Source organism: Fusarium pseudograminearum, chromosome 4 (genome assembly GCF_000303195.2).
Source record: "Fusarium pseudograminearum CS3096 chromosome 4, whole genome shotgun sequence".
Lineage (NCBI taxonomy): Eukaryota > Fungi > Ascomycota > Sordariomycetes > Hypocreales > Nectriaceae > Fusarium > Fusarium pseudograminearum.
The window spans coordinates 5706950-5733434 of NC_031954.1; the positions used below are offsets into that span (position 1 = coordinate 5706950).

At 47.8% G+C, this 26485-nt stretch overlaps 7 protein-coding genes across 7 annotated transcripts, besides 4 other annotated features; 3 read left to right on the forward strand and 4 right to left on the reverse strand.

Annotated features, from left to right (window-relative positions):
- Positions 1-336: 336 nt before the first annotated feature.
- On the reverse strand, positions 337-2277 carry FPSE_04309 (uncharacterized protein; the record flags this gene model as incomplete). Its single annotated transcript, XM_009257427.1, has 1 exon — positions 337-2277. The coding sequence occupies one exon, from the start codon at positions 2275-2277 to the stop codon at positions 337-339; it is 1941 nt and encodes a 646-aa protein (XP_009255702.1).
- A 2969-nt stretch (positions 2278-5246) lies between these two features.
- FPSE_04308 (uncharacterized protein) lies at positions 5247-10070 on the forward strand (the record flags this gene model as incomplete). Its single annotated transcript, XM_009257426.1, has 3 exons — positions 5247-5479; positions 5588-9938; positions 9993-10070. The coding sequence occupies 3 exons, from the start codon at positions 5247-5249 to the stop codon at positions 10068-10070; spliced, it is 4662 nt and encodes a 1553-aa protein (XP_009255701.1).
- Positions 10071-11094: 1024 nt separating this feature from the next.
- Positions 11095-11955, reverse strand: FPSE_04307 (uncharacterized protein; the record flags this gene model as incomplete). The annotated part of the gene is made up of 3 exons (XM_009257425.1): positions 11095-11416; positions 11473-11878; positions 11952-11955. 3 exons carry the CDS (start codon positions 11953-11955, stop codon positions 11095-11097), a joined length of 732 nt encoding a protein of 243 aa, XP_009255700.1.
- A 553-nt stretch (positions 11956-12508) lies between these two features.
- Positions 12509-12532: a microsatellite.
- A 379-nt stretch (positions 12533-12911) lies between these two features.
- Positions 12912-12940: a repeat region.
- Positions 12941-13482: 542 nt separating this feature from the next.
- Positions 13483-13506: a microsatellite.
- Positions 13507-14804: 1298 nt separating this feature from the next.
- Positions 14805-15149, reverse strand: FPSE_04306 (uncharacterized protein; the record flags this gene model as incomplete). The annotated part of the gene is made up of 1 exon (XM_009257424.1): positions 14805-15149. The coding sequence occupies one exon, from the start codon at positions 15147-15149 to the stop codon at positions 14805-14807; it is 345 nt and encodes a 114-aa protein (XP_009255699.1).
- Positions 15111-15143: a microsatellite.
- A 1642-nt stretch (positions 15150-16791) lies between the features above and the next one.
- FPSE_04305 (uncharacterized protein) lies at positions 16792-18651 on the reverse strand (the record flags this gene model as incomplete). Its single annotated transcript, XM_009257423.1, has 3 exons — positions 16792-17344; positions 17401-18387; positions 18446-18651. 3 exons carry the CDS (start codon positions 18649-18651, stop codon positions 16792-16794), a joined length of 1746 nt encoding a protein of 581 aa, XP_009255698.1.
- Positions 18652-21407: 2756 nt separating this feature from the next.
- FPSE_04304 (uncharacterized protein) lies at positions 21408-22721 on the forward strand (the record flags this gene model as incomplete). The annotated part of the gene is made up of 1 exon (XM_009257422.1): positions 21408-22721. The coding sequence occupies one exon, from the start codon at positions 21408-21410 to the stop codon at positions 22719-22721; it is 1314 nt and encodes a 437-aa protein (XP_009255697.1).
- A 542-nt stretch (positions 22722-23263) lies between these two features.
- FPSE_04303 (uncharacterized protein) lies at positions 23264-26066 on the forward strand (the record flags this gene model as incomplete). Its single annotated transcript, XM_009257421.1, has 4 exons — positions 23264-23416; positions 23506-23670; positions 23725-25850; positions 25904-26066. 4 exons carry the CDS (start codon positions 23264-23266, stop codon positions 26064-26066), a joined length of 2607 nt encoding a protein of 868 aa, XP_009255696.1.
- Between the last annotated feature and the right edge of the window lie 419 nt (positions 26067-26485).

Below are 26485 nucleotides of genomic sequence, written 5' to 3' on the forward strand. Positions count from 1 at the left end.
AGATGGGAGAGGGTGTGGTATCTGTATTGATTTATGGCGCAATAGCCAATCGTGAATACGTGCGAGGCAAACAAACTCAAAATGACCGCCAAAGAAAATGCAACATTCGTTCGACCCAATGGTCATATATTCGAACTGTTGAAATTGAAGATAATGAACAAGTCAAGTTCAAAAGCCCTCACCCATATCTACTTCCCTCGGCCTTTGTGGGGCTTTTGCTGACCAAAAGATGATCTACTCAGGCACACCAACGATCTTAACTCGTGAAGGATCGCTCGCTTTACCCGATAAGGCTAAAGAGAGTGCAAGTGCAAATGCGTGATCAAATTTACATTATTATCGACGAGCCGCCTTGGCCAAAGGACCCCAGTTTTCTCGTGGATTCATCTGGTATCGTACGTACTTCTGCTCTCCACGTCTGCGAGCGAGACGTGCCAGGCTCTCATCAAAGACGAGTGTCTTACGTAGCTCCATTTCACTGGGAACAGTGTTGTCTTCCCCGCTCTGTGCGATTGCGGAACTGGCTTCGGCAGGCCCGGATGGGGTCTGTTCTACGCCCTCCATTGCAGAGTCGTCTTTGGCCATCTCCTCCGTAGTCTCAGGCTTCTCCTGTCCGATGATTCCAGCATCAGTCAGAATCTTCCATGCTGCTGAGTTTTTCTTGATGCTGGATTCCTTGATAGGCGACTTTTGGCGGATCCATTCCGTGATCACCCACCAGATCGTGGACCACGGGGCATCCGTCTTAATGCTTCCTGGTCGGCAGTGGCTTCTGGCGGTACGGTAACCCAAATGTATCAACGCTCCTCGAACCATATCCTCGCTAGGTGTCACACAGCTCACCACATTAGCCAAACGACTTGGGATGACAAAGAAAGGGTAATTGTCAATGGCGGCAAGCTGAGCATCCTTAGGATCCACAGGCTCCTTGACCTCAGGACCTGGTAGGTTCTCCTCCAGAGCTGTTCGCAACATGCCCTCAAGTCTAGGCATCGTGCCATAAATAGAACGGTCGGCGTTAGGAATCTGTTCGAGAAGTCTCTCTATAAATTCCTTGGAGTGAATGTGTCCACCGTACATGGGGCCGTTGATGTGCATTTTCAGTCCGCAGTGCTCGCAATGTCGGTCGGCCGATGGACCCTGCGCCATTGTGTGCTTGTAAAAGGCACCATTGCCCTTCTTATTCGGTGCAGGCTTGCTCCTCAACATATGTTGTGTTTCCCAAGCACCGCATCCTGCGTCACAGCTATAGACCAACATAGTCTTGGAGGCAAGAAATTTGACCGATTGGGGCGACTTGATCACCTTGATGAAGAACTTTGTGTAGAAGTCGATGGAGAGCGAGAGAAGAGGTTCAATCGTCAATCCGTAGCGGGCTGCAGATGTGGCCACAGCGTTCAGAACGAGTCGCAGACCAGCCTCATGGGAGTGCATGCCCTTGATAGGAATTCCACCATACAGCGCAAATGTCTTTTCGCAATAACTATGTCCTGCCCACACCGCACTGTCTGTGCAAGTGATACAGAGAAGACCGCCATCATCCTTCACTGATTGCACAGCGGCGTCGAAGAATGGCGCAGCGGTACCATAAGGATCAAGATCGATGACATCAAACTTGTTCGCCTTGCCTGGACTTCCTGCCTTATCCCTGTTCGATAGATCGTCCGCAATCCCTCGGTACATAAGCGCAAGCGCATCACCTTGAGTAACATTGATTTTATCATCAAGCCCGTTGTGCTTGGCATTCATCCTAATCGAATCGGCAGCTGTATCCGACAGATCATTGGCCTTGACAGAGGTGACAAAAGGTAATTCGTGGGCATATCGGAGCGCTCGCAATCCTGACGCAGACAGGGCGTCCAAAATACGGAAAGCGGGCTTGTATTCCTTCTTTGTCTGAGCAGTATCGGCAACATCGGGCTTAGCAGCCTCTTCAGTCACTTGCGGTTCATCCTGAGGTGCGGGTTCCGTGGCATCCTCGGTGGGCTTTTGAACATCGTCGCCGCGTTTTCGCTTCTTTCCTTGCTTCTCCAGTCTTGATTCGTATTGCTCCTTTCTCTTCTCTAGGGACATCTCGCCGTATGTCTTGATGGCAAGGACAGACAGATCGCGATTGTACTGCTGGATGGGGTTGTAGAAGACCTGCTGAACCTCCCCACGATCCTCGCCAATCTTAGCCCCTTGCGGGACCAGAATAGTCGCCTTTCCCTCCGTTACAGTCCTGTACTCCTTCCCCTCAACGGTCACGGTATCCGTCTTGACGTTGTCGGTCGCCATTTTTATTGTGGAAGTCGAAAATTGGTGATGCGCAGTGGTTTTGTCGCAAAAGGTTGGGTGGTGGCGATTTGAATACAGGGTCGGGAGACGAGTCGTGAGATTCGCAATTGCACCGATGCCAAGCTTCGACCTTGTTTTCCAAACTCTGCGAAGCATATAATCGTGTTGCTTGAAAAGAGTTTGCATTGCTACCGACCTCGTGGTCGAACTTGAACTAAAATTTAAGAAATTCTGCCGCCCACGATGCGTTCATGAGCGAATTTGGCAGGCGGTGAAGATCTGCGCGTACTATATGATGTGGTGGAAAGCTGCCGGTTACTGGACCCTCAGGGTATTAGAAAAATTGGCTGCTGAGAACATAAGAGACGAAATTAGTAGGTCATTGTATACTACTAAAACTATGGTCTTTAGGCTATTTACTTTTGTACCCTAAGACTTGGGAGGTTAACTTTTCTAGTACTCGGTAGTGGACTTCATTGATACGCAATTTGGTGGTTGGTACAACGTCAAGCAAAATGTGCCTTCTAATTGATACGCAATAAACAGTCCTCTAACGGAAGTTCCGCAGTGGATTTTATCAAAACTGACGCCAAATGCTAGATTTAGATACATTTCGGGGACTGAGCTACTAATGTTAGAATCTTCGGATATGCCATTTGGCTATCACAATTGAAATTAACGTCCTTGCTTAGATATACTGATATGGATATCATTGCCAACACATATCAACAGTAGACTCTATACATTACGTGATGACAATTAGGCAATTATGTCTCGATACTTCTTGAAGGTATGTGTTCCAAAACACAGTTGGTCAACTTGTTGTTGTGTGTAGTTCTACACCATCATATACAACAGATACGTCCACCTTTATTGAATCCAACACTTGTAAACACATAGTATCAATGATTCATTCACAAAACAGGTTCATAGGAAGAACTCACTAACTAATTATGTTATTAAAAATGTCACCTATGATTTTGTGTGTCGTTTTGGCTATTGCGACACGTTGGTTCAGGGTAGGTTGTGTCGTCTTTGAAAAATTCCCCTCTTCGTGGAGAAGGATCGACAAGCGAGCTTGGCCTAGACTCGAAGTCTCCAACTCCCCAACAAGTCTCCATGGAAATGGTTCCATAGCAGGTGGAGGGGTTTGATGCTTGTGTCGCACATCAATATCCGTTGTTGCACGGCTCAGATCATGCCTGTATATGCTACTCAGGAGGATAAACATGTATATAACGGATATAGCATTTTTCACTGCATGACTCGAGACTTGGCCAAGAATTGAGCGGTCAATCGCTCGTACAGTTGTATCCGTAGAGTTAGCTAGGTTCGTTATAGGATCGATCGATAGATTAACAAAAATCTCGTTCCTTTCTGCCCCCAAAAGCTTGAACTTTTGCCGATCAAGGCACAAGAGCTCCGAGCGTTGCCCTAAAAGGCCCAAGCATTAAAGTAAATTAGCGCCCCGTCATCTCGACACTCGGAGCGGGGCATTGATTTGGGGCATCCATGGGGAAAAATTTGGATTGCAATTGAATGACGTAGGTCACGGATTAATAGCTTGAAACCAAGTTGAGGAACGAAAGAGAGAGCAAGAGATTAGATGATATTTATGCCCAACAAACTTCATTTCGTACCTAATGTCAAGATATCTGTATTCTTACCAACAACAGCCACTCGGTCTTGCCCTGTCAATCAATTCCTCATCAAGACTAGAGAGCCGCACTCAGAATATTCCCCTCCCCTCCCTCCTCCATGCCTTACGAAGCTTCCCCTGGCCTGTCTTGGAGGCGTCGGGATGGATCATGGTTTGGCTCGGAGACGTTTAAAGCTAGGCCAACTCCGTCCAAGGCACAGCATCTGCACTCGTATCCCATTGTCTGAATATCGAGGAGCTAGACCAGGAACATCATGGTTAGCACCTTGCTGAAAAAGCCAATTGCTTGCTCCGTCTTCTGTTGACCATGCGTGATTTGTTCAGTTGTTGTTTTTGTTGGCTGGCCCCCCCTCGCCCGTCCAGCCCGTCCAGAGCTAGGGACTTGTTGTACGTTGATTTTCATGCAACCCTTTCAAGACTACCAAGAACAACAGCTTGGAATAGCAAAAAGCCGGTACTCCCGGACAGCCAACCTTAGTTCCCCGTCTTGACCGCCAAAAACAACATCCAAGGTCGTACACAGCTGGCCTCCAAAGCATCTGACAGGCCGGATGGGATAGAATATCTAGAATAGAGTAGAAACTAACCCAATTGCTTCATGGTGATGCAGTTTAACCGTATGTACTAAGGAGGCACTTAACGTACTTGTTGAGCTGTCCAAATTCGGTTACGTGAAAATGGCTTATAGATAGTGGTTTGCTTTTTATCCTTCTTTTTTTCTCCTCTTTCGTCCTTTTCTCTCTGTTGTAGACGAAACTCTTACTTCCTTCGTTCCTGCTCTGTCTCTTCCTCGTGTCCTTCACCTCGTCAACCCCATACTCCAATCTCACCCTCTTTCCAAAAACAACTCGTCCGCCTGTGCCTTAGTCTACTTACTCCTAGGCAAATTTTTACTTTCTCTCCCTTGTTCAATATTTTTTTCTTACCTACCTACCTTACCACCGATTCGAGTCCTGTCCCTTCTCCCTTATCTCTGGGATATTCTGTCCCTCCCGTCGCTCGCTCTGGTCGTCGATCCCGCTCGATAACCCAGATCCCAGATCCCTGAACCGAACCGAACGAGCCCACTAAAAAACTACTCCAGCAGCGCCTACGGAGCTCCTTGACCTCCGCCCCCACCAGCTTAACTTACCTACTGTGGACGCGAGCCGTTAGCCATCGATCGGTAGCTCCACTGCGACAGGCACGTTGCGTAGTGTAAAGCGGTTCCTTGGTTACTGTCGTGTCAGTACCTGACTGACTGAGCGACCTGAGCTATTGTCTTGTCGTTTCGCGGGGCACGAAGCTCTCGCTCTTCTCTTCTCTCATCATGAGCCCGCCACACACCATGACATCCAACGAGGTTTATTTGCTGCCGCTCAACGATGATGGCTCACCTCAGGTGCAGGGCGAATACATCTATCTCGCTCCCAGGTCTCAGGAACCTTTAACGGTTCGCTTTGCCATCGAGGGTACCTCGTCCATCTGTCGTCACGGCAGCCTTTGGGTCAATATTCCCGATGAAGGCGCCGAATTTCGCCGCGATCATTTTCGCGAGTTCAAGTAAGTTCTGAACCTTCTCCCTGACCGATTGATCACCTTTGGAGCCGTTGAGGCCGTTTCGACGTAATAAGATGAAGTCCAACTAGGACTAACACAGACGCATCACAGACTTACACCCGATTTCAACCGCACACTCGAAATCTCCATTCCCATCCACCAGCCTGGTGCCTATGCCTTCTACACCACTTATGCCGAGCTCCCTGAGCTCAAGAAAGAGCTAAAAAATAGCTCTGAACAAAAGGAAAACCTCAAAAAGACCCCTCTTTACTACATTGATGTTGCGCCGAGACTCAAGCTTGATGGCCGGCCCTTGCCGCTGCCTGCCTTGTCCATCTTCTCTGTCATTAGCAAGTTCATGGGCAAATACCCCAATGATTGGGAGCGCCACCTTCATGGCATCAGCGATCGTGGATACAACATGATTCATTTTACTCCTCTTCAAGTCCGCGGTATATCCAACTCTCCATATAGTTTGTATGACCAACTCGGCTGGGACCCAGCCTGTTTCCCCGCTGGTGAGGATGATGTGCAGAAGATGGTAGACAGTCTCGAACGCAACCATTCCCTGCTGAGCTTGACGGACATTGTTCTAAATCACACAGCCAACAACACCAAATGGCTCGAGGAACACCCTGAGGCTGGTTACAATCTACTCACTGCCCCATGGCTGGAGCCCGCTTACCAACTCGACACAAGTCTCTTGGAGTTGAGCGACAACCTGGCGAGGCTCGGACTTCCCACCGACGTTAAGTCCACTGACGATCTGATGCTCATCATGGACGCCATCAAGACCGAAGTCCTCGCCAAGATTAGGCTATGGGAATACTATGCGCTCGACGTTGATCGAGACGCCGACGAGGCAGTCAAGGCGTTTTCAAAGGGTAGTAAATACAGCTCTGATGACACCGCGGATTTCGAGAAGAAGTTGGAGAAAGCCAAATCTGGGTCGGTCAAAGAGCAGGTCGATTTCTTCAGAGAGGTCGGTTTGGCTGGCACTGACCGAATGGGCGAGCGCTTCCGCAAGCGCGTGAAACCTGATGTCGCCGCAGGCTTCTTGGCAGGTTCTTCGGACGAGAATGTTGCTAGGGCCAAAATCGTCGAGATTTTGAATATCCTCAATGTTGACTTCTACAAGGAGTACGACGCTGAAGTGGATGATATACTCCAGCAGATCTTTAACAGGATTAAGTATGTTCGACTCGATGAACATGGCCCCAAGCTTGGTGAGATTAACAAGGAGAACCCCTTGATTGAGTCTTACTTTACTCGTCTGCCTAAAAACGACACAACATCCAAGCTCAAGCCTGAAGAGATGGCCTTGGTCAACAACGGATGGGTTTGGGGGGGCAATGCACTGGTTGATAATGCAGGCCCTGACTCAAGGGTCTACCTTCGCCGAGAAGTCATCGTCTGGGGTGACTGTGTCAAGCTGCGATACGGTTCAGGGCCCAAAGACAACCCTTGGCTGTGGGAGCACATGATCAAATATGCTCGTACACTCGCCAAGTACTTTGCAGGTCTTCGCATTGACAACTGCCACTCTACTCCGATTCACGTTGCTGAGCACATCCTCGACGAGGCGCGCCGCGTGCGGCCTGACCTATATGTAGTCGCTGAGCTGTTCACGGGTTCTGAAGAGATGGACTACGTATTTGTGAAGCGTCTTGGTCTCAGCTCGCTCATTCGTGAAGCCATGCAGGCATGGAGTACAGCTGAACTCAGCCGGCTTGTACACAGGCATGGTGGTCGACCTATTGGCAGTTTTGAGGTTGATGAAGTCTCTAAGTCTGATGCGCGCACTCCATCAAGCAGCCCTACAAGACTCAAGAATGGTGACACAAATGGAAATGGGCCGCGATCCAGAGAAATTATTCGAGCGATCAAGCCCAGTCCTGTACATGCACTTTTCATGGACTGCACTCATGATAATGAGACACCAGCACAAAAGCGTGATGCTCGTGACACTTTACCCAACGCTGCTCTCGTCTGCATGTGCTCCAGTGCCACTGGAAGTGTCATGGGTTACGATGAAATTTACCCCAAGCTCGTGGATCTGGTCAACGAGACTAGGCTTTATACATCTGCCTCTTCCGGATCAAAGCCGATCAAGATAGGAGGCGGCGAGGACGGTATTGGCGGCATCAAGAAGCTTCTCAACCAGATTCACACTTTGATGGGCAAGGACGGATACGACGAAACTCATATCCACCACGAGGATCAGTATATTACTGTTCACCGAGTACACCCTGAATCCCGCAAGGGTTACTTCCTCATCGCACATACTGCCTTCCCAGGCTATGGTAACGGAAATGGCGACTTTAGTCCTGTTCATCTTACTGGTACCAAGGCTCGACACCTGGGCAGCTGGATGCTCGAGGTTGACGCTAGCGAAGAGGCGACGAAGCAAGCGCTCAGCGACAAGAAGTACCTGCGCGGCTTGCCTAGTCGGGTCAAGGATGTCCCCGGCATTCGAATGGAAGTCAACGGCGACGACACTACCATCACTGTGCGTGACAGGTTCCCCCCGGGAAGCATCGCCCTCTTTGAGACCTGGATCCCCGCTGCCGAGCATTCCTCGGGCTTAGACAACTATGTCACCTCAGGAGCCAAGGCGGCGTGGAGTGAACTCAGCTTGTCTGATCTCAATTTCCTCATGTACAGATGCGAAGCTGAGGAAAGAGCCGAGAGCGATGGTCGAGATGGTGTTTACGATATTCCTGGGCATGGAAAGCTTGTCTATGCTGGTCTCCAGGGATGGTGGAGCATTCTCAACAACATCATCAAGGAAAATAACCTGGCTCATCCATTGTGTCAAAATCTTCGTGATGGTGAATGGGCTCTAGATTTCATTCTGGCAAGACTACAGAGAATTAGCGCTACTCCCGGAAACGAGGCAGTCGCTGAGCCTTTGAAATGGCTACAAGAGCGATTCGAGGCGATCCGGAAGATTCCCAGTTTCCTACTTCCTCGATACTTTGGTCTTGTCTTGCGCACTGCGTACATGGCAAGCTGGGAGCGGTCACTGCAGCTTATGAACGCCAGCGTGCGAGACGGCCAGTGGTTCCTGCAAAGCCTAGCCATGGTCAGTGTACAGCAGGTCGGCTATGTTAAGTCAGCATCTTTGTGGCCCAACAAGTTGGTTCCTTCTCTGGCTGCTGGTCTTCCCCACTTTGCTGTGGAATGGGCTAGATGTTGGGGTCGAGATGTGTTTATCGCTCTCCGTGGACTTCTTCTTGGCACTGGTCGTTTTGACGACGCCAAGGAACATATCCTCGCGTTTGCCAGCGTGTTGAAGCATGGTATGATCCCCAACCTTCTCAGCAGTGGCGACGCGCCCAGGTACAACTCTCGAGATTCAATCTGGTTCTTCCTCCAGTGTATCCAGGACTACACACGATTTGCTCCCGAGGGCCTAGACATCCTCAAGACCAAGGTCAAGCGTCGTTTCCTACCTTATGACGATACTTGGTTCCCTACCGATGATGAGAGAGCATACTCCAAGGAGAGCACCATTGAGGAGGTGATCCAAGAAGCTCTCCAAAGACATGCTACCGGAATGAAGTACCGGGAGGCTAATGCTGGTCCCCAGATTGATTCCCAGATGAAGGATGAAGGCTTCAACCAGGATATTCATGTTGACTGGAACAATGGTATCATCTTTGGTGGCAACCAAGATAACTGCGGTACCTGGATGGACAAGATGGGCGAAAGTGAGCGAGCAGGCTCCAAGGGTGTTCCCGGTACTCCTCGTGATGGAGCTGCCATTGAGATCACCGGTATGCTGTACAGCACTCTGGACTGGCTTGCTGGACTCCACGGAAAAGGCAAATATGCGTACGCGGGTGTAGAGAAATCCGACGGTGGCTCTATCTCACTCGCTGACTGGGCAAGTCTTCTCAAGGCCAACTTCGAGCGATGCTACTATGTTCCCGTCTCGGCTGAAGATGATTCCAAGTACGATGTCAACACTCCTATCGTCAACCGTCGCGGAATCTACAAAGATCTGTACAAGTCTGGCAAGGAGTATGAGGATTACCAGCTGCGTCCCAACTTTGCTATCGCCATGACCACCGCACCGGCTCTCTTTGACCCTGATCACGCAATGCATGCTCTGTGTGTTGCAGATGAGGCTCTCCGAGGACCTCAAGGAATGGCAACTTTGGACCCTGCGGATCTCAACTACCGCCCTTACTACGTCAACAGTGAAGATAGTGATGACTTTGCAACAAGCAAAGGCCGTAACTACCATCAGGGACCTGAGTGGATCTGGCCCACTGGATTCTTCCTTCGAGCCCTCCTCAAGTTCGACCTGAAGAGGAGAACAACAGCCGAAGATCGCACTGAGGCATTCCAGCAAGTTACCAGAAGACTGGGTGGGTGCAAGAAGATGATCCAGGAGAGCCCCTGGGCTGGTCTTCAGGAGTTGACACAAAAGAACGGCGAATACTGCGCCGACTCTGTAAGTTTCCTTGTGTTTCGAATAGATTGTCCACGAATGCTAACAACTGCACAGAGCCCCACACAAGCATGGTCGGCAGGTTGTCTGATTGACTTGTACATGGATGCTGTGGAAGAACAAAATGGGGCATAGGATGGCTTGAAGAGAAGGACATGATGATGATGAGTGTGGCACTTGAGGACCTGGGCTTGAATCACACATACAATACCAAACTACTATAAGCATTCTCCTGATCAGGTTAATAACAAGCATCTTTAAGCGTTGAATACATGAAACTTTGTTGAGCCTCATTGCCTATTATCAAACAAGTTGTTGAAACGTGGAATGTTGCTGGCGACGTCATTCGAACCCTACAGAAGATAAGAATGTGACATCAACATCCTTGCAACATTTTTAGATACGTTAATCAAACATCGTGTAAGTCGCTATTTACCGAACAAGAAAACGAAGTGGTTGCGAGTTGAGCATTTCGCTTCGCATGTGGGTGGATTTTATATATGCTGTATCAAGGATAGACTGAATTGAATCCCTCCTCTTGTGCACCCAGGAAACTCGCAAGTAATAGAAAATATGTCAAATAAATAACCAGATAGAATTTCCATTCTGGCCTAAATAAAACAAAATAATACTTCAATCCCCCCTCATTGTTGCAATTATCAGCGTTGTATTCCACAGATGCATGTTAAATAAGTTCCATGGCAACAGTCACCGAAAAAAAAGGTCAAACAGAAACAACAAATCGTGAGGATGCGCCACCCGTATTCTTTCCTCCAAACGCCTGATTGTACCGTAAAGCAAAAACGCCACTGAGGGAAACAGCAATTAGACGATTAACGCAAACCAAAGCATCGGCCGCAGACCACAGAAAACTTTGCAGACGGTATTTCTCAACCGTTATCAAATTCTGATCGTCTGTACCAAATGCGTTTGAAGGTTCATCAATTGCTGGGTATAATCCGCCCAGGTAAGAGAAAAAATCAAGGGCAGTCGATGATATCAAATAGAGCAAGGCCGTATAGGTGATGAATGCGCGGTCGATGTCGTAAGGCGGACAGTACTAGGTCGAATTTTCTTTTTGATTGGAACTCGGGACATGGCAAGGAGAATCGTTACGAGGTCGGAAAAGGGCGTTAAAGTCAAATGGCGATGCCCATCATCATGTTCGGTCGCGGACGATCCATCGCTTCTTCTCCTTTGGCTCCTCTTCGACAGTACCAGCGGCGGCGGCACCGGCAAGCATGAGGCCGTGCGAATTTCGGTTCGATTCGTCGTCGTAGGGTATGCCACCCTCAGAGGCCTCCATACCGGGACCCCAAGATGGTCGCGAGGCGGAACCGGAATGCTTTTGAATAAGATGGGATTGGCGGTCCTTCTTCTTAAGGTAGCGGCGACGCCAGATGCAGGCACCGACCCAGATGGCGGTGATGCCGACAACGAGAACAACAATCATGATGACCCACTGCCAATGGTTTGAGATCCTATATTCGTGTTAGAACAGGTCATGAGGCCTTGGTAAAATAAGGTATGAACATACCAATCACCACCGCCCTCGTTAGAAACCCTTGAACCAGAGGTCGATGAAGAATCTCCGGCCGTCGAAGCTGTTGAACCCTGTCCAGTTTGTTGTGTCGATCCTCCATTCGTCTTGGTCGCGGTACCACACATGCTGCGAAACCAGCCGGCGATCGAGGAAAGACCCTCTGCACCACATGCATCATCACAAACACCTTGGGTCGCGGTCTTGAAAGCGGCGACTCGCTGGTCGAGACAGAAGCATGATGTATAGGCCTTTGGGCCAGCATCAGCGGCTACTTGGGGTGGAACACAGGCGCCGTTGGCATCGTAGAGAGGACCACAGGCGGCGGCACAGGCTGGAAGGATTTGCTGGTTGTTGAAGGGAACGATGGTAGTTACTGGGGGTGCGGCTGCTCCTTGGTCGGCTGCGAAAGTCGTACGTTAGTATGAGGGGATTCGATGTGTGCGAGTCGAGATGGGATAGGAATGATGACGCACCCATTGTAACGGTGAATTAAAGGTTAGCAAAAACCCAAATCGAATCGGTTGAAGTTGTTGGAGCGACAAAAAACGAGCGACGAGGCCGTAAGGGTGAAGGTGAAGGACGTTAAACAGTACAAAAAACGAAAGACGACGGGACGGTTAAGGTTGTGTCGGTTCCACCGGAGCGGACGGTCCAGTCCTTTGTATGTCTGTGGTACAGTACAGTGAGGATTAGAGTTGGGTTGGAGGGAGACAAGACTTTCGGGCTTGGTCTGTCTTGTTTTTTGTCTTGTCTTGTCCGCTGTTGTCAGGTTCCAAAAAAGCCAAGGCTGGCTTGCGTGCGCTATCGAAGAGTCGTGTCGTCACCCAAGCCACTCACTATGCGAGGTGGAAATAAACAAGAGTACGACGACCCAACCACTTATTTGTTTATGTGGGTGCTGGAGATGGTTTAGTACAAGATACAGAGGGGGAGAGCAATGAGATCAGACGATCACGGGAGGTAGTCGAGTGAGGTTCAAAGGAAAGAATTAAATCCTTTGTTGATTGATGATAGGATAGATACGAATGGCTGGGATGGGATGGGATGGGACGGGGGATGGGCGGGAAGAAAGAAGTGGGTGGGAAGGCGCAGCAGAGGTACATATGTAGGTACTTCAGTGCACAACAGTCTGCAGCCGGGGAAAAATTGGGGCGAATCACTCACTGTAAGCGGTAAAATCAGAGAACCCGAGAACCTTAACAGTGGGGTTCAGGGTCGTTTGAACGGTGGAGGTAATTGTCTCGTCTTTTGGAGCCCGACTTTTATTATTATTATTTTACTGGGAAAATTCAGTGCTTTAGCGATAGAGACAGAGGGGGAGGAAAAGAGAGCAGGAGTTGGAATTGAAAAGGAAATGACAGAGCAACGATAGGGAATGCAATAGAAATGAAGACTTGATTTCTTGCTTGATTTACTGTAAAGGGAACCAAGCCAAAAAAAAAAAAAAAAAAGATAAGAAAAAGCTGGGAAACCTTGGAAATACAACATACGCGTCCGTCCGTTAAAACTCTGGGCGGTTGTTTATCAACCAGTGATAATGCATGCCCAGGCCGGGCCATGAGTGCCGTGCTTTACGAGTGAAGCAATCGAAAGGGACTAAGAAAAGAGCGCCAAGAGACTTAGATCCCAAGTATCTACGGGAAGGCCGGAGGTCATCTCGATATGGCGTCGGTACTTGGGGTCCATGTACCGTTATTATCTAGATTCAGGTTCAAGGTATCTATCTGCATGGGTGGCCATGGATGGATGGTATCACGCGGCCAAAAATTCAAAGCCAATGGCCTGGCCTTGGCGCAGCTGGTCTGGACAAGACTTTTTTTGTTTTTGTACTTGCGACAGAGAGGTCACTCCTAAAATATCATCGTGCATGATAACATCGGTTCCCCCCCTTTTGTGTCTTTTATTATGGTATTGCTGACAACAGCTGTCTTGCATATTTGTTTTGTTTCCGTCCTGTCCTGTCCCTTGCACGGCAAAACGTCTGAGAGCGTCTCAGTTTCAGCGTGTCCTGTCCTGTCCTGTCCTGTCACTGTATTACATAAAATACAACTAAACTGGAGACTTTCTGTGTGCAACAGTAAGAGATGGCTGACTCGTAAGTAACTGTCTAGTATAATGTAAATTCTCAAATATATATAGAATCGCATCCCTCTTTTAGTGCCATTATATGAAATCTTGTCCGGTGTTAATTATTTACTTTACAGCGGTACAAAGCGCTGGAGAATCCATAGGTCCATTCCATCCATGGACTTTTTACTGACCCAGCGCCCGAGCCTAGACCAGTAAGCGGAGCTGCGTGCCTGAAATAGTCCCTCCCCCACCTATAGCATCATTCTCAATTGGTTCATTCTGGGTTTCTCCGTCATTGCAATTTCCGAGAGTGCCTCTTTTTCCCTCCCCTCCTCAGCAAAGAAAAGATACGGCAGTTCGTCGAGTTTACTACCTAGTAGGTATTATCAGAAAACGGCAGGTCATTCATCTTGATCATTCAGGACCCCTGCCAAGAATCAACTCATTCTCATCTGCGAGTATGGTATCGTATGCTGCTGATGTGGCACAGTCAGACTCTACGAATACGTACAACCTGAAGTTAAAGTAATACGAGAAAATTGCATTAGATGCTTGGCGATTAATGCGTGTCCCATTGACGGGCATGACGATGAATGACAAGCACAAAGATGATCAATCTCACCATGAACTTTGTACAGCAACGGCATTAGTAGTACCTACTCATAGCTTGAGCTTGGACGGTTCAGAAATGGCCCTTTTATTGTCACCACTATAGCCGTGACAGCTAGGCTAGCAGGCGGGGGGTCTTGGCCCACTACACCAAGAATTGCTAAGATTTCCCTCGACAGCAACATTTTAGGACCTCATCTCGTCTCATATCAAAGCCTGGTGATGAAAACAACGTACCCTCACGAATTCATCCTGACCGCCACACTTGGTCATTCCTCATACCGAAATACTGATTCAAGCAACGGGCACTTAAAATTAGGCTTTTGCGGAAACGGGATGAATTTGATAAAACATGTCTCGGACTAATAAATCATCTCCTATCTTGACCTGACCTTGGGTCAAGTCGATCGATGATCAACAACCCATAATCTGATATCATCAGCGTTCCAAAATCCTCCTGAATAGTCTCATCTTTTCTTGAACCCTCGATATGTCAAAGAATGTCGTGCCATGAGATGCTAAGCGTCACTACATACAAATCCAGACCATATTGAACTCAGCTTGGCTTCATCGCGGCTTCATCGCGGCTTCATCGCCTGATCTTTGGATTCCCCGTCCCGATGTCCGTGACCGACGCTTCTCGGCATTCAATTGCTTGAGCCTCCTCCGTTGTTTGAACCTCCTCCATTGCCTGAGGTGTCAATGTACATTGGGTCTTCTGTGTCCGTCGGCGTGTCAAATGGATTGAGAGCCCGGTTCGGATTGAGCGGGTTCCAGGGGGGTCCGTCGGGCTTGATGGGTAGGTTCTCAAACCCGCCTACTGCTGTTTGAGTGTTGTTCGTCTCATTTGTTGTTGGCTGCACATTGCCCTGTGGCTGTGTATTCTGCGAAAGTGATCCAGATGGGCCAACTTGAGATGGCTGCTCAGGGGCATCCGAACTCTTGGACGATGCGTTGTTGTTGTTGTTGTTGTTGTTGTTCTTGTTAGACATGGTTCAATGGCTCTGTGGCAGTTGCTGAGATTTTGATATGAGGTATGGAGTAGTCTCGTCTGAGGTGTGAATGGGGATGATAGAACAGGGGCTTTGTCAAAGTGGGCTACTGATCGTTGTGTAGAGTTGTGACGATAACTTCATGAGAAGGGGACTCTACAATTTATAGCCGTAGATGATGGGAGAGCCGCTTGGCTCTTCGCTGTTTGTTCGTCTATTTCTACAGCTGATGCTGTCTCTTCTCATCAAACTTCAGACCGATCAGCAGTGACATTCCCATGACTCCAGTGATCAAACAGACAATACCATGCACACATCTCGGCCTTGTTTCCAGCCAGCAAAGAGCATACATTGGTTACACTGGGAAGACCTGGGATCAAGGTTGAAGAGATATCATCTGTGGTTTATCTAGCAATCATCTCGTTTTGGGGCCATCTGATATCTACGCAGACAGACTACTGCACATGCATCCACTTACACCCGAGATGTCTGCATTAGAGTCAGACATCATCCTGCACTGTTTGTTGTTTTCATGCGCAGTTTGGGGGTGGCCATAGACCAGAAAGTGTGTGTCCAATGTAGATAACATAGTCGTGCTCTCGACTATACATCCACGAAACAACAAACTCGGGTCAAAACTGGTCCGTAATCGACAATGGGTCTCTCATCTGATCAATTCGGACAAACTCTTTTTGCTGCTGTTCTCTCCGATTAAGAGTGAATTGCTGATTCTTTGGCATCGAATCGCCCTTTGATACAACAGTGTTTGATGAGATCGAATGATAACCACGACGAAAACTGACCGACTTGGGCGCCAGATTTACAATGACTCGGCATCCCATGGGGTTATTCGTCTGCGGGCTGCCGTCGATCTACTGTCAGTTGCCGACAAGATTTGTATTTATAATCCACCGCTCGCCAGTCGTCTTGTTCAAAGCCAACGTTTCATCGTCATATTTGTTGCAGTGTATTTGCAGGGTTCACGAAATCAGGTATTCATGGATCTTTTGGGCGCGGTTACTTGCATCTCGAATCAGCCGGGGAAAACGAAACAGCTCTACTGCAACTTATTGTTTGCATTAAAGCAAAATGGCCTCAAAGCCGAGCAGCCGACATGCTTCGGCTCCGCTACTGCTCTAGACGTTACACCGATAGTCCATGTGCCTTTTAGCGGACAGCAATTAGTACAGCAAACTCACGAGACAAAGGTGTGATGCGGGTATCCTTAAATATATGCAAGTTACCGTGGATCGATGCTGGTAGCCGCCTGTTAATGCATAAGCAAAGCGAATTAACGCATTCTCCGACTTTAGACTCGTGATAGATTCGACTTCATCGCTAACTCACCGCATAGGCCTACGACTGGTTCAAGGCTCTCGCAGTAGTGGCGTCAAAGTATGCAAGTAATTGTCATAGATGATAAAACAATACGAGTCTCGACTCAAGCGAGGTTGTTTGTAGAGGAGGTAGTTGAGATGATTGAGAAACATGACACGGAATAGTGGGCGAAAGATTGAGGCCTGGACTTTTATGTAACTAAGTAATTGTATTCCAAACAAAAGACTTTTAGACGACGGCCGCAAATATTCTTCTTTTGGTGTAAACATATTCTTTACTTCTCTGCTCCTGTGATTGCAACATTCTAGAAGACATTTCCCTTGGTCTGCTGCTTGTCAATGGGCTTGTTACGCCAGACAAGGACGCAAACACAGATCAAAGGAAGGAAAGCGCAGCCGGCGATAACCATCTCGCGTTGGACAACCCCGTAGGCATAAATAACAGCATCTCGGATAGGAGTGCCGATGGGGTCAGCCATCTGGAGTTTCATATCACCGTAGAGTGCAGCAGTCTGGTTCTTGGCGTCCTGAGGAAGAGCATTATACATCTCCCTGGGCAGGTCGTTGGTCCATAGAGCGCCTGAAATACCGAATCCGATGGCCTGACTAATGGAGCCAAACATGGAGTAGAGAGCCAGGACAACAGCAATCTCCTGGTGACTGACTTGGGTCATGATGGCAAGAGGTCCACACATGGCCCAGATACCACCGCAAACACCATGGAAAACCTGACACATGACAAGGTACCCAGTATCGTTTCCAGGTTGTCGGAAGTGAATGAGGAGAGCAGTGCCGAGCACACACCAGGGAATACCAAAAACAGCGGGCCAGTAGTATCGCCCGTACCAGCGAAGGAAGCTAGGTGTCGTGTTAGTTAAACAATCAGAATCAATTGCTGCAATGCTAAGACTTACAGTCCGATGAAAGGGGCTAGAATGGTCGAAGTGACAGAGAAGGCGTTGAGCGTGTATCCAGCAGTAGCAATACTGAGACTGTGAACGACCTGAAGGTATGAGTTGTAATAGGTGTCCCAAGTGAAGATAGACATGTTCAGGAAAGCACTGAGAAGACAAGCACCAAGAATGGTTCGATCCTTGAGGAACTTGAAGGGAACATAGGGAACCTTGGCATACCACTTCTCCCAGGCAGCGAAGCCAACAAGGCAGACAACACCAACAACAAGCATGGCAATTATGTAGTCAGTCTTCCAGCCATTGGGCGCTCGTGTTGCAATGTTGAGTGGTGTCAGGATCAAAGAGAAGCCAGCAATAGTCAGGACCATACCGACAACGTCAAACTCGACGAAATAGTGTTTGGTGGACTCCCAAGCACTACGCTGGCTCTTCTCAGGCAGATAGCCAAGCTTCTTTGCCTTGATCTCATGGTACATGAAGATGGCAGAGACAGGGATTGAGAAGAAAACCAGAATGATGCAAAACGAGCCAAAGGCCCACCGGTAGGTTGAATGCTTGTAAAAGAGGTCGGCAATCGTAGGGCCCCCAAAGGTTGAAGCAAGCCGAGGGCTCATGTATAGACCAAACATGATCATGCGATTGCGGAGAGTGGTCATATCAGAGAGAACGACATCGATGATGTAGCTCAGACCGACATGTCCAACCCAGTAAAAGGTGTGTCCAGCAGCATATGTCTCGACATTCTGACAGCAAGCCTTCATGATCACTCCAACAATGGTGATTAGAATCATCAATAGGAATCCCTCGTTACGTCCACGGATATCGATGATCTTGGCAATCGCGAGTTTGGAGACTCCTGCAATAATACTTCCAAAGACGCTAGTAATGGCCAGCAGACCGTGTTGGTTGAAAGAAGATGTGATATATGGCACCAGACTAGAATGAACAGCCTGAAGAAGGGTATCGACAAAGTTGACCAAGTACAGGCTATACCACTGTCAGCCTACCATTTTCGTCTCCGGTTGGACTACTGAAGACGACTTACAAGATGAAGACAGCCCACATCATACCAGGAGTCCAGACCTTGGTTATGGCCTCGACACGCTTAACGCCATCTTGTTTGATCTCAGAGCCTTCGTCGGAGTCATCCTCCTTGTCCTTGATGGGGAAGTCATTGATGATATGGTCTTCAGACTGAATCTGCTTTTCGGAGCCACTCTGCGCTTGCGCGGGGCTGGTAGGAACGGTCATCTTTTATTTGTCTAAACTTCTGAGACCTCTGAATATTTGAGTACCCAAGACAGCGTTGAGACGAAGAACCGAGTGCACCAGTGGGTATCAGACTGGGTCGGGGCACTCAGTACTTAAAAAGATGGATGTGGAGATGACAAACTGCTACCCAGCATACCGAATGCACATTTTATAGCCAAGGTTCCATTCTCCAGAACACCCGCAAGAACATGCCTCTTCTTTTGTTTATCGGTGGCAAGGCAATGGGCCGAGCTGGTGATCCCAATGGGTCTGCAGGGATCATACAACTTACTATGTCTGTACCGGATGAGGTGCCAGTGATCCGTCCGGAAGTCGGACTAATGCCAAGCGGGCCGGTACAGAAATAGTTCGCAGAAAAGTATCAGAAAAGGCCACTGATTCATGGTTCCTGTGTCACTGGGTGGACCGAAGGATTGAAGTGGAGTGTTTGCCGCATCGCAGCGTGGGTATGATGGATGAGAATCCCTTCCCAGTATCGTCCTGAGCCCCAACGTCAAGGAATTGATTTTCCCTGTCGTTAACCAGAGATGACGATCACTTCCGTAATCAGATTAACACCGAACTCTTGCTGCAGTAGAGGCTGAGAGGGTCTTTTGCGACGCAGGGATGCTCTGTAGCTTCCTTTATCTGATCCGATGATCCGATATGGAGATGAGGATTCAATGATGGATTAACGCATCATCTGATCCAAGCCGAAGGAATCAAGATCAATTGTAACGCGTCTGTAAGAGTTATCATCTGTTCAACTCCGGGATATGTTGTGGAATCGGAGAATAATCGTTTGACATGAGCCAGCGACGTAAGAGCATCTCATCGTTCGAGCGTATAGTTTCTTGTCGGTGTAAACTTACGCCCTGTACAGATCCCACTAAACACTTGGTCTGTGATAAAGCTTGCCCATTCATATTTCAGTAACCTCTTTGGTTGATTTGGCGTAAAACTAGCAAGATTTTCGTACGTCGTCGTTGAGCTGCAGTGGGTTTAAGATGAGGCGCTTCAGCCCTAGCGCATGCGAGGGGCAAGTTTGTTAGCGTCCTTGTTAGACTACCTACGTATCAACGATTATCATAGATCAGATAAGATCCTTTGGGGGCGACTTTTCTTATTTAGATGATGTTTTAATTCTTGTTATCTGCAATAACTGGCATAGCCATCTGGTGCTTTGTATTCTGCGTGTCTGGATGATGTTCATCGTGAATGGGCCATATAGACCATTTTTGAAGAGAAGGGTGATCTGGGAAGCTGGTCTCACAACGCCGTTCACCTTGTCGCAAACCAATAGGTAAATGCATATTATTCCTGGTGTGGGTGAAGCTGTTGTCTCGCCGTGGAGATTGTTATGGACTTATTTAGCATGTCAACAATCTCAGTTCCACATGGCATGTTCTGACGACAAAATCTTACCCATGTCGTTACGATGTTGGGGCTAAAGAAGGGAAGAATGAAATGGGGCAAGTGGTAAGAGGTTGTAGGAACAGAGCAGGGTCTATGCATTCGAAAACATGTCATGAAGCGCCCTCCCTTTCCCGTATCTGAACTGAACCAGTATATGCAGCTGCTGGGCATCCATATTTTATTATTCTGTAATGGCCGAATTCATGCAATAACTCAGTAGAAAACATGAGTTTTGTTCAAGCTATGGAAGCCGAGCGAGGCCGCGGCTAATACTGTAGGGTTATATCACAGATATCAAAAAATTGTCATAGCCATAAAACTTAGCATCAAGTCCCAAGTGGCAACATATGGTCAGTGGAATCATTTCCATGCCAGCCAGGGCTGAAGCGGCAGAATAGACATCCCAACGGAGTTCCAAGGCTGCAAGGGTAGTGGAAGCATCCATGCCATACTGGACCCAGAAGCACATGTAGACTGACCAGACTGGTTGATACCCTCGGGGCTAATATATCCAAAATTCATTCAAAGAGAACTGGATATTGGAAACCAAGTACTGTGGAAGTATGTTCTCCTGATTTGAGATAAACTGGGACCGCAAATTAACAAAATTTTAGAGACTATAATAGTTTTCTACTTCTGTTGAGAAGAGTAGGTACTAGAATCTTCTCATCTATCATCCGTAGACTGCGGTAATATTGGAGGTTATTTCAAAGACTAATAGGGGGATAAGGTTGCAGTATATCTGATCATTGCATGATTTGTGCCAAAATCTCACAGTATTAAATGTCTAAAAATATCAGGACTAAACTGGATGTGTAAAAATAAGTTTGCTTCTTTATTGAACTTTACCTATTATGACTCATAGCTGCAGAGTGAAGGTCAAATTCATTATTAGATTTTAAAATTCATATGTGATCACTAAACTTGGACTCTAATGCATAACCTCGTTATTCCTTACTTTACCACGAATCCATATTATACTGCTGAAAGATCTAGCTCTTGTCTAAATCTGTAGCTCAGATAACATCATTTAAACCACAGTGTTATACACTATTTCATATTCTAAGCATATATATATCAAGTTAGAAAGCTCAGAATAGACATTTACCTTTAGATTTGAAGAATTAAAGTCTAGAAACTCTTGGATGTTCAAACTATGCTCGCAAGAAGCACCACTCTTAAACTTTCCAGATGTCAGGTTATTATATAAATGCATTCCATTCTGCACAATGCTACCAAAATATCACTCCAAGACTTACACAAAACCAGTGAATCAACTCGTCTCAAAAGAACCAACAGCAGTGACTCGTCATATCAGTTTATAAACATAAATGATAAAGATGTCTCCCTCCCATCACGATTTCTTTGCGACTGTTCTGAATCCCGGACCAACACCAGTCAAGTGCACTTCCCCACGGTCCAAAAACGAAGAACCCGGTGCTATCGAAGGCCTCGAGTCCTACGGGGCTTTTTTCCGAAGCAAAATCACTCGAGACCTTATCCGGGCTGATCTCGATAATGAAAGCTTTCAAGACATCTTGGCCATCCTGCTATTTCCTATGGCTGAAAAAAATGCAACCGTGCCATGCCTTATGGACCAGTGGGCAGCGCACAAGATACGCGATCCTTTTCTCGACATGAGAGAAGAGAACTATGATCTCTTCGCCCATATACGGAAGTTTTATTTTTGCATGTTGAGATATATCCAGGATTATATGATGAAGGCAACATCGTATTACCTTCCGCGAGCATCCTGTGGGCTCCCGTGTCTTTCAGACTACGGAACATTCTTCGAAAACGAATATCTTCAGAGCAATTTCGATGTGGGCTCTTTTGGTGTGGTAGGTCGAAGACGTCTCTTCTGGGCATTCTTGAGATACGACCTTATGAGCAAAATTCGTCTCTACAAGGCGACAGTGGACAGCAGTTACACACACCCGTGCCGGTTGAACCAACGAAAGGGTCGGCAGCTTCTCTCATGGGAAGATGAAGCCCTTCGATGTGTTCAAGAATATGTTTCAGGTCTATACGCAGCCCACTACGCCCAATGGGACTGTATCCGACTACCAGATGATCGTACAGCTGATGACCCTTCACATCTATCATCCCCATCAGGACTCAGACTTGACTACCATTCGTTCTCAAGGTTGGACTGGACAAAGTTCCAGGCTAAAAAGTGGTCTGTACCCGAATTGCTAATGTACAAGCTTGAAGAGTATGGCTTCACTCTTTTGACAGATCTTATACTCGACGCAAAGAAAGCCGACGAGAATCGACAGGGGTCAGAACTACTTTGGAATTTTCTATGCAGGCTCAAAGATCTGGAATACAGCAAGCCGGACGATGTGCATGGGATATGTGCGACTACGCTTTGGGAAGACACGGAAACCGGGAGAAACGTTCCTGATCTTTGTGCCCGGATGATATGGCAGCACGATTGTATCACTGTTGAAGCCTTGGAAGGTTACAGACAACGCGCCTGGGTCTTTTTTGACGATGCACAAGTTCATCCCCAGCACAGGTCTTTGGTTGACCTCCCTGAGATACAGATAAGCGCTCACCAGTCGGACTCCGAGTGTGGTAGCGATGTCGATGAGTTTGTCAGCATACCGAGATCGTTGTATGATGATGCCGACTCCTGGTACAACATGTAAGCTTGTGGAAGGTGCCTACCTAGGTATGTAGTTTATAAATAGTAGGTATCTGCGGGTGAGGGTGTCGAAAACGACCATGATTGTTACATGTTAACACTACATAAGGACGACTGAAACTAGGTTGACACACAGGTAGTTACAACACAAGGATAAGGTGGTGATATTGCTCAACGGCTTCTGTCTTACATTGTTGAACTTGACTGCTGTTCTCCTTACTGTTTTTAAATACTACTAACGATTTCACAACTGTTTTTCATCAATATCGATAGTATCTCCTTAGCTCCATAGAACAAGATGTATTGTTATGAATAAAATGAGTTAGACTTTAGGAATCGCTATACCTTCAAATACGTATTCCCTTCAGGGTAGATGATTTGCATGAATGTTGACTCAGCAAGCTAAGCTCATGTGGGTCTCGTTCTCACCGTCTCCGTACGTCATCGGTTATTATGCGATCAGGCGCGCCACAATCCAACATGAACAAGCTCAGCCTTGCATCTCAGCGCATCAACCGCTAAATTTTCCATCTACGAGCAATCATCATGTCTCTCGAGATGATCATGATGGAAGTGGATGAGCAAGGGAAGAGAAACTGCTCGGGAGATGCCGCAGTCAAACCCGACACCGGGAAGAAACTCGAGGTCCAGTTGGTATTGTCTTTGGCCATTGGCATCTCGGCCTTCTTCCTCTTCTGCGTATGTTTTCCCATACTCGAATGCGCATGCATTTCCATGCATCCCGAGCAGCTCTACAGTGGTGATACATAATACTAACCCCTTCTCAGTTTCTGCGCCCACGATGGCCTTCTCTTTATGCCGCGCGAAAACGTCGCCTCGATCACCGACTCGGTCTACCTACTCTGCCTAATTCAACCTTCGGATGGATACCTACACTCTTTAGGATCACCGAAGAGCAAGTATTGGCTTCCGCTGGACTCGATGCCTTTGTGGTACGATACAATGGTTTCTCTAGACTGACCCAAACGAATGCTGACAGCGCGCAGTTTCTTAGCTTCTTCAAGATGGCAATTCGACTCTTTGTTGTTATGGCATTCTTAGCGACTATTATACTCTGGCCGATAAATCACATTTATGAAGGTTTCAGACTTCCCATGGGAGGAAACAAGGATACCAAGGCGGTCAACCCTGATGCGTTTTACAACAACCCGAGCTATATCGATGTACTCAAGGATAAGGACGACGGCAAAGACAAGAGCTGGATAAAAACCTGGATGTGGGCTTATGTTTTCTTCACCTACTTCTTTGTCGGGCTGACGATCTACTACCTCAATCACGAGACCCATCGCATTATCAAATTTCGCCAGGACTATCTCGGTTCTCAATCTACCGTCACAGACAGGACGTTTCGCCTTACCGGTATACCAGAAGATCTTCGATCGGAAGAAGCGATTAAGGATCTCATCGAAAAATTGGAGATCGGCACTGTCGACAAGGTTATGATCTGCCGGGAATGGAAAAAGCTTGATGACCTCATGGATGCGAGAGAAACTGCACTGAGAAGCCTCGAGGGTGCCTGGGCCACCTTTCTCAAACACCAGCGGCAAAAGCGAAAAGACAACTGGCCCCAGAGAAGACGTGGCAATGGAGTATCCCCAAACGGTCCTCAAGATCAAGATGCAGGGGACAATGAGGCAGCTGGAGAGAATGGGCAACTGTTGGATCCCGAGCAACAGCCCTGGGATTCAGGAGATGAAGGGAGGCCCAAAGTCAACATACGTTATGGTACCCTTGGCCTGCGATCTCGTAATGTTGATGCGATCGATTACTACGAGGAACGACTTCGGAGATTAGATGCTAAGGTCACCGAGGCTCGCAAGAAGTCATACACGCCCACAGACATGGCGATTGTCACCATGGACTCTGTTGCATCGTGTCAAATGGCCATCCAAGCACGCATTGATCCTAGACCGGGCCGCCTTTTGACAAAGTTGACACCGGCACCGTCAGACCTTGTTTGGAGAAACACGTACGCTCGTCGCGGCATGCGCCGTCTTAAATCTTGGACTGTCACAATACTCATCACGATCGTCACTCTCGTCTTCATCACCCCTACCGCTTTCCTGGCTGGTTTGTTGACCCCATGTGCAATTAACGAGGCAGCGCCTGCATTGGGTAAATGGCTTAGAGAACACACTATTATCTACTCTCTAGCCTCAACCGGCCTACCGGCACTGGTTGTCTCACTTCTTAACGTCGCTGTCCCCTATTTGTACGACTTTCTCTCCAACCAGCAAGGAATGATCTCACAAGGAGACGTGGAGCTCTCGGTCATTTCTAAAAACTACTTCTTCACCTTTTTCAATACCTTTTTCGTCTTCGCCATCTCAACGTCTGGACTCGCATGGTGGAGCGAGCTGCAGAAGTTTGCCAAAGACACAAGCAAGATTCCAGGAGCTATAGCCCGTGATGTGGAGGAGCTTGCGATTTTCTATATTTGCTTCATCATGCTGCAGGGTATTGGTCTCATGCCCTTCCGGATCCTCGAGGCAGGAAGCGTGTTTCTCTACCCATTCCTCAAATGGTTTTCAAAGACACCTCGCGACGCTCTTGAGCTCAAGAAGCCTCCGGTCTTCCAGTATGGTTTCTTCCTCCCCACTTCACTGCTCGTGTTCAATCTGTGCATCATTTACAGTGTCCTGTATTTTGGCTTCATCATTCTTATCATGGGATTAATTTACTTTGTCTTGGGTTATTTCACCTTTAAGTACATGGTACTTTACGCAATGGACCAGCCTCAACATGCTACCGGGGGCGCGTGGAGAATAATATGCTACCGCGTCATCGTTGGCTTGCTTGTTTTTGAGCTTGTCATGGTGGGACGAATTGCCACAGGGGAGGCATTCATTCAGTCTGTCTGCATCCTGCCTCTGATTCCGTTTTCCGTTTGGTATAGCTTTTATATCAAGCGCCGGTACGAACCTTTGACCAAGTACATTGCCCTTCGCGCGATCCGGGCAGACGAGGACTCAGACGATGCGGCTGCAATGGACGATGCGTTCGAGGACGAAGACGTGGCTCGACCTTCGCAGACGCTTCTTCGCCGGGGAAGCACACTAGACGAGTACAAGGAGAAGGGGATGCAGTTTATCAACCCCAGTCTTGTTGCTCCGTAAGTACACCCCCCCGAGAAGCCATTTTTGCTAGTAGCTAACTTCGCCACAGACTTCCACAGCCGTGGATTTACGATGAGCCGCCTCCCCCAATTGTTACAGACGATACGCAGTCGACAGAAGAGAGTCAACGACCTATTCTGCAGGGTGTTGATAGCACGCTTGGTATAGGTGATGAGAATGTTTGGCGAGACAACGGTGGAAATAATGTTTAATGAAGGTATTTGACGTACGCGTGCATGATAATGGCGCTTGCTTTGGCTTGGGAAGTTTGAATAAGTATCGTTATGTTTCTTTTCTTTGATTACAACAGTACACGTTAGTCAAGTAGTAAATGGCATGCTCCGATAGATCGTTGCACACAGGCGGTCAACTTTGAAATCGAGCTGATTGTGCGTACCTACCTAACGTTCAAAGAGTGGCAATTAAAAAAGGCCCTTCCGCTTTTGGCAGATGCGAGTCTCGACTTTGTGTCAGCGCCGAGGTAGGTCTTGCCTTGGTTGATGTACTCAGATGTCCCGGCAGCACGTTACCAAGGCACCCTCCCCGATAGTCTCTATTCCTTTCTCTTCCAACATCACAGTGATATTTGAATCTTAACTTCTTCGCTCATGAGCGACTTATACAATCATTT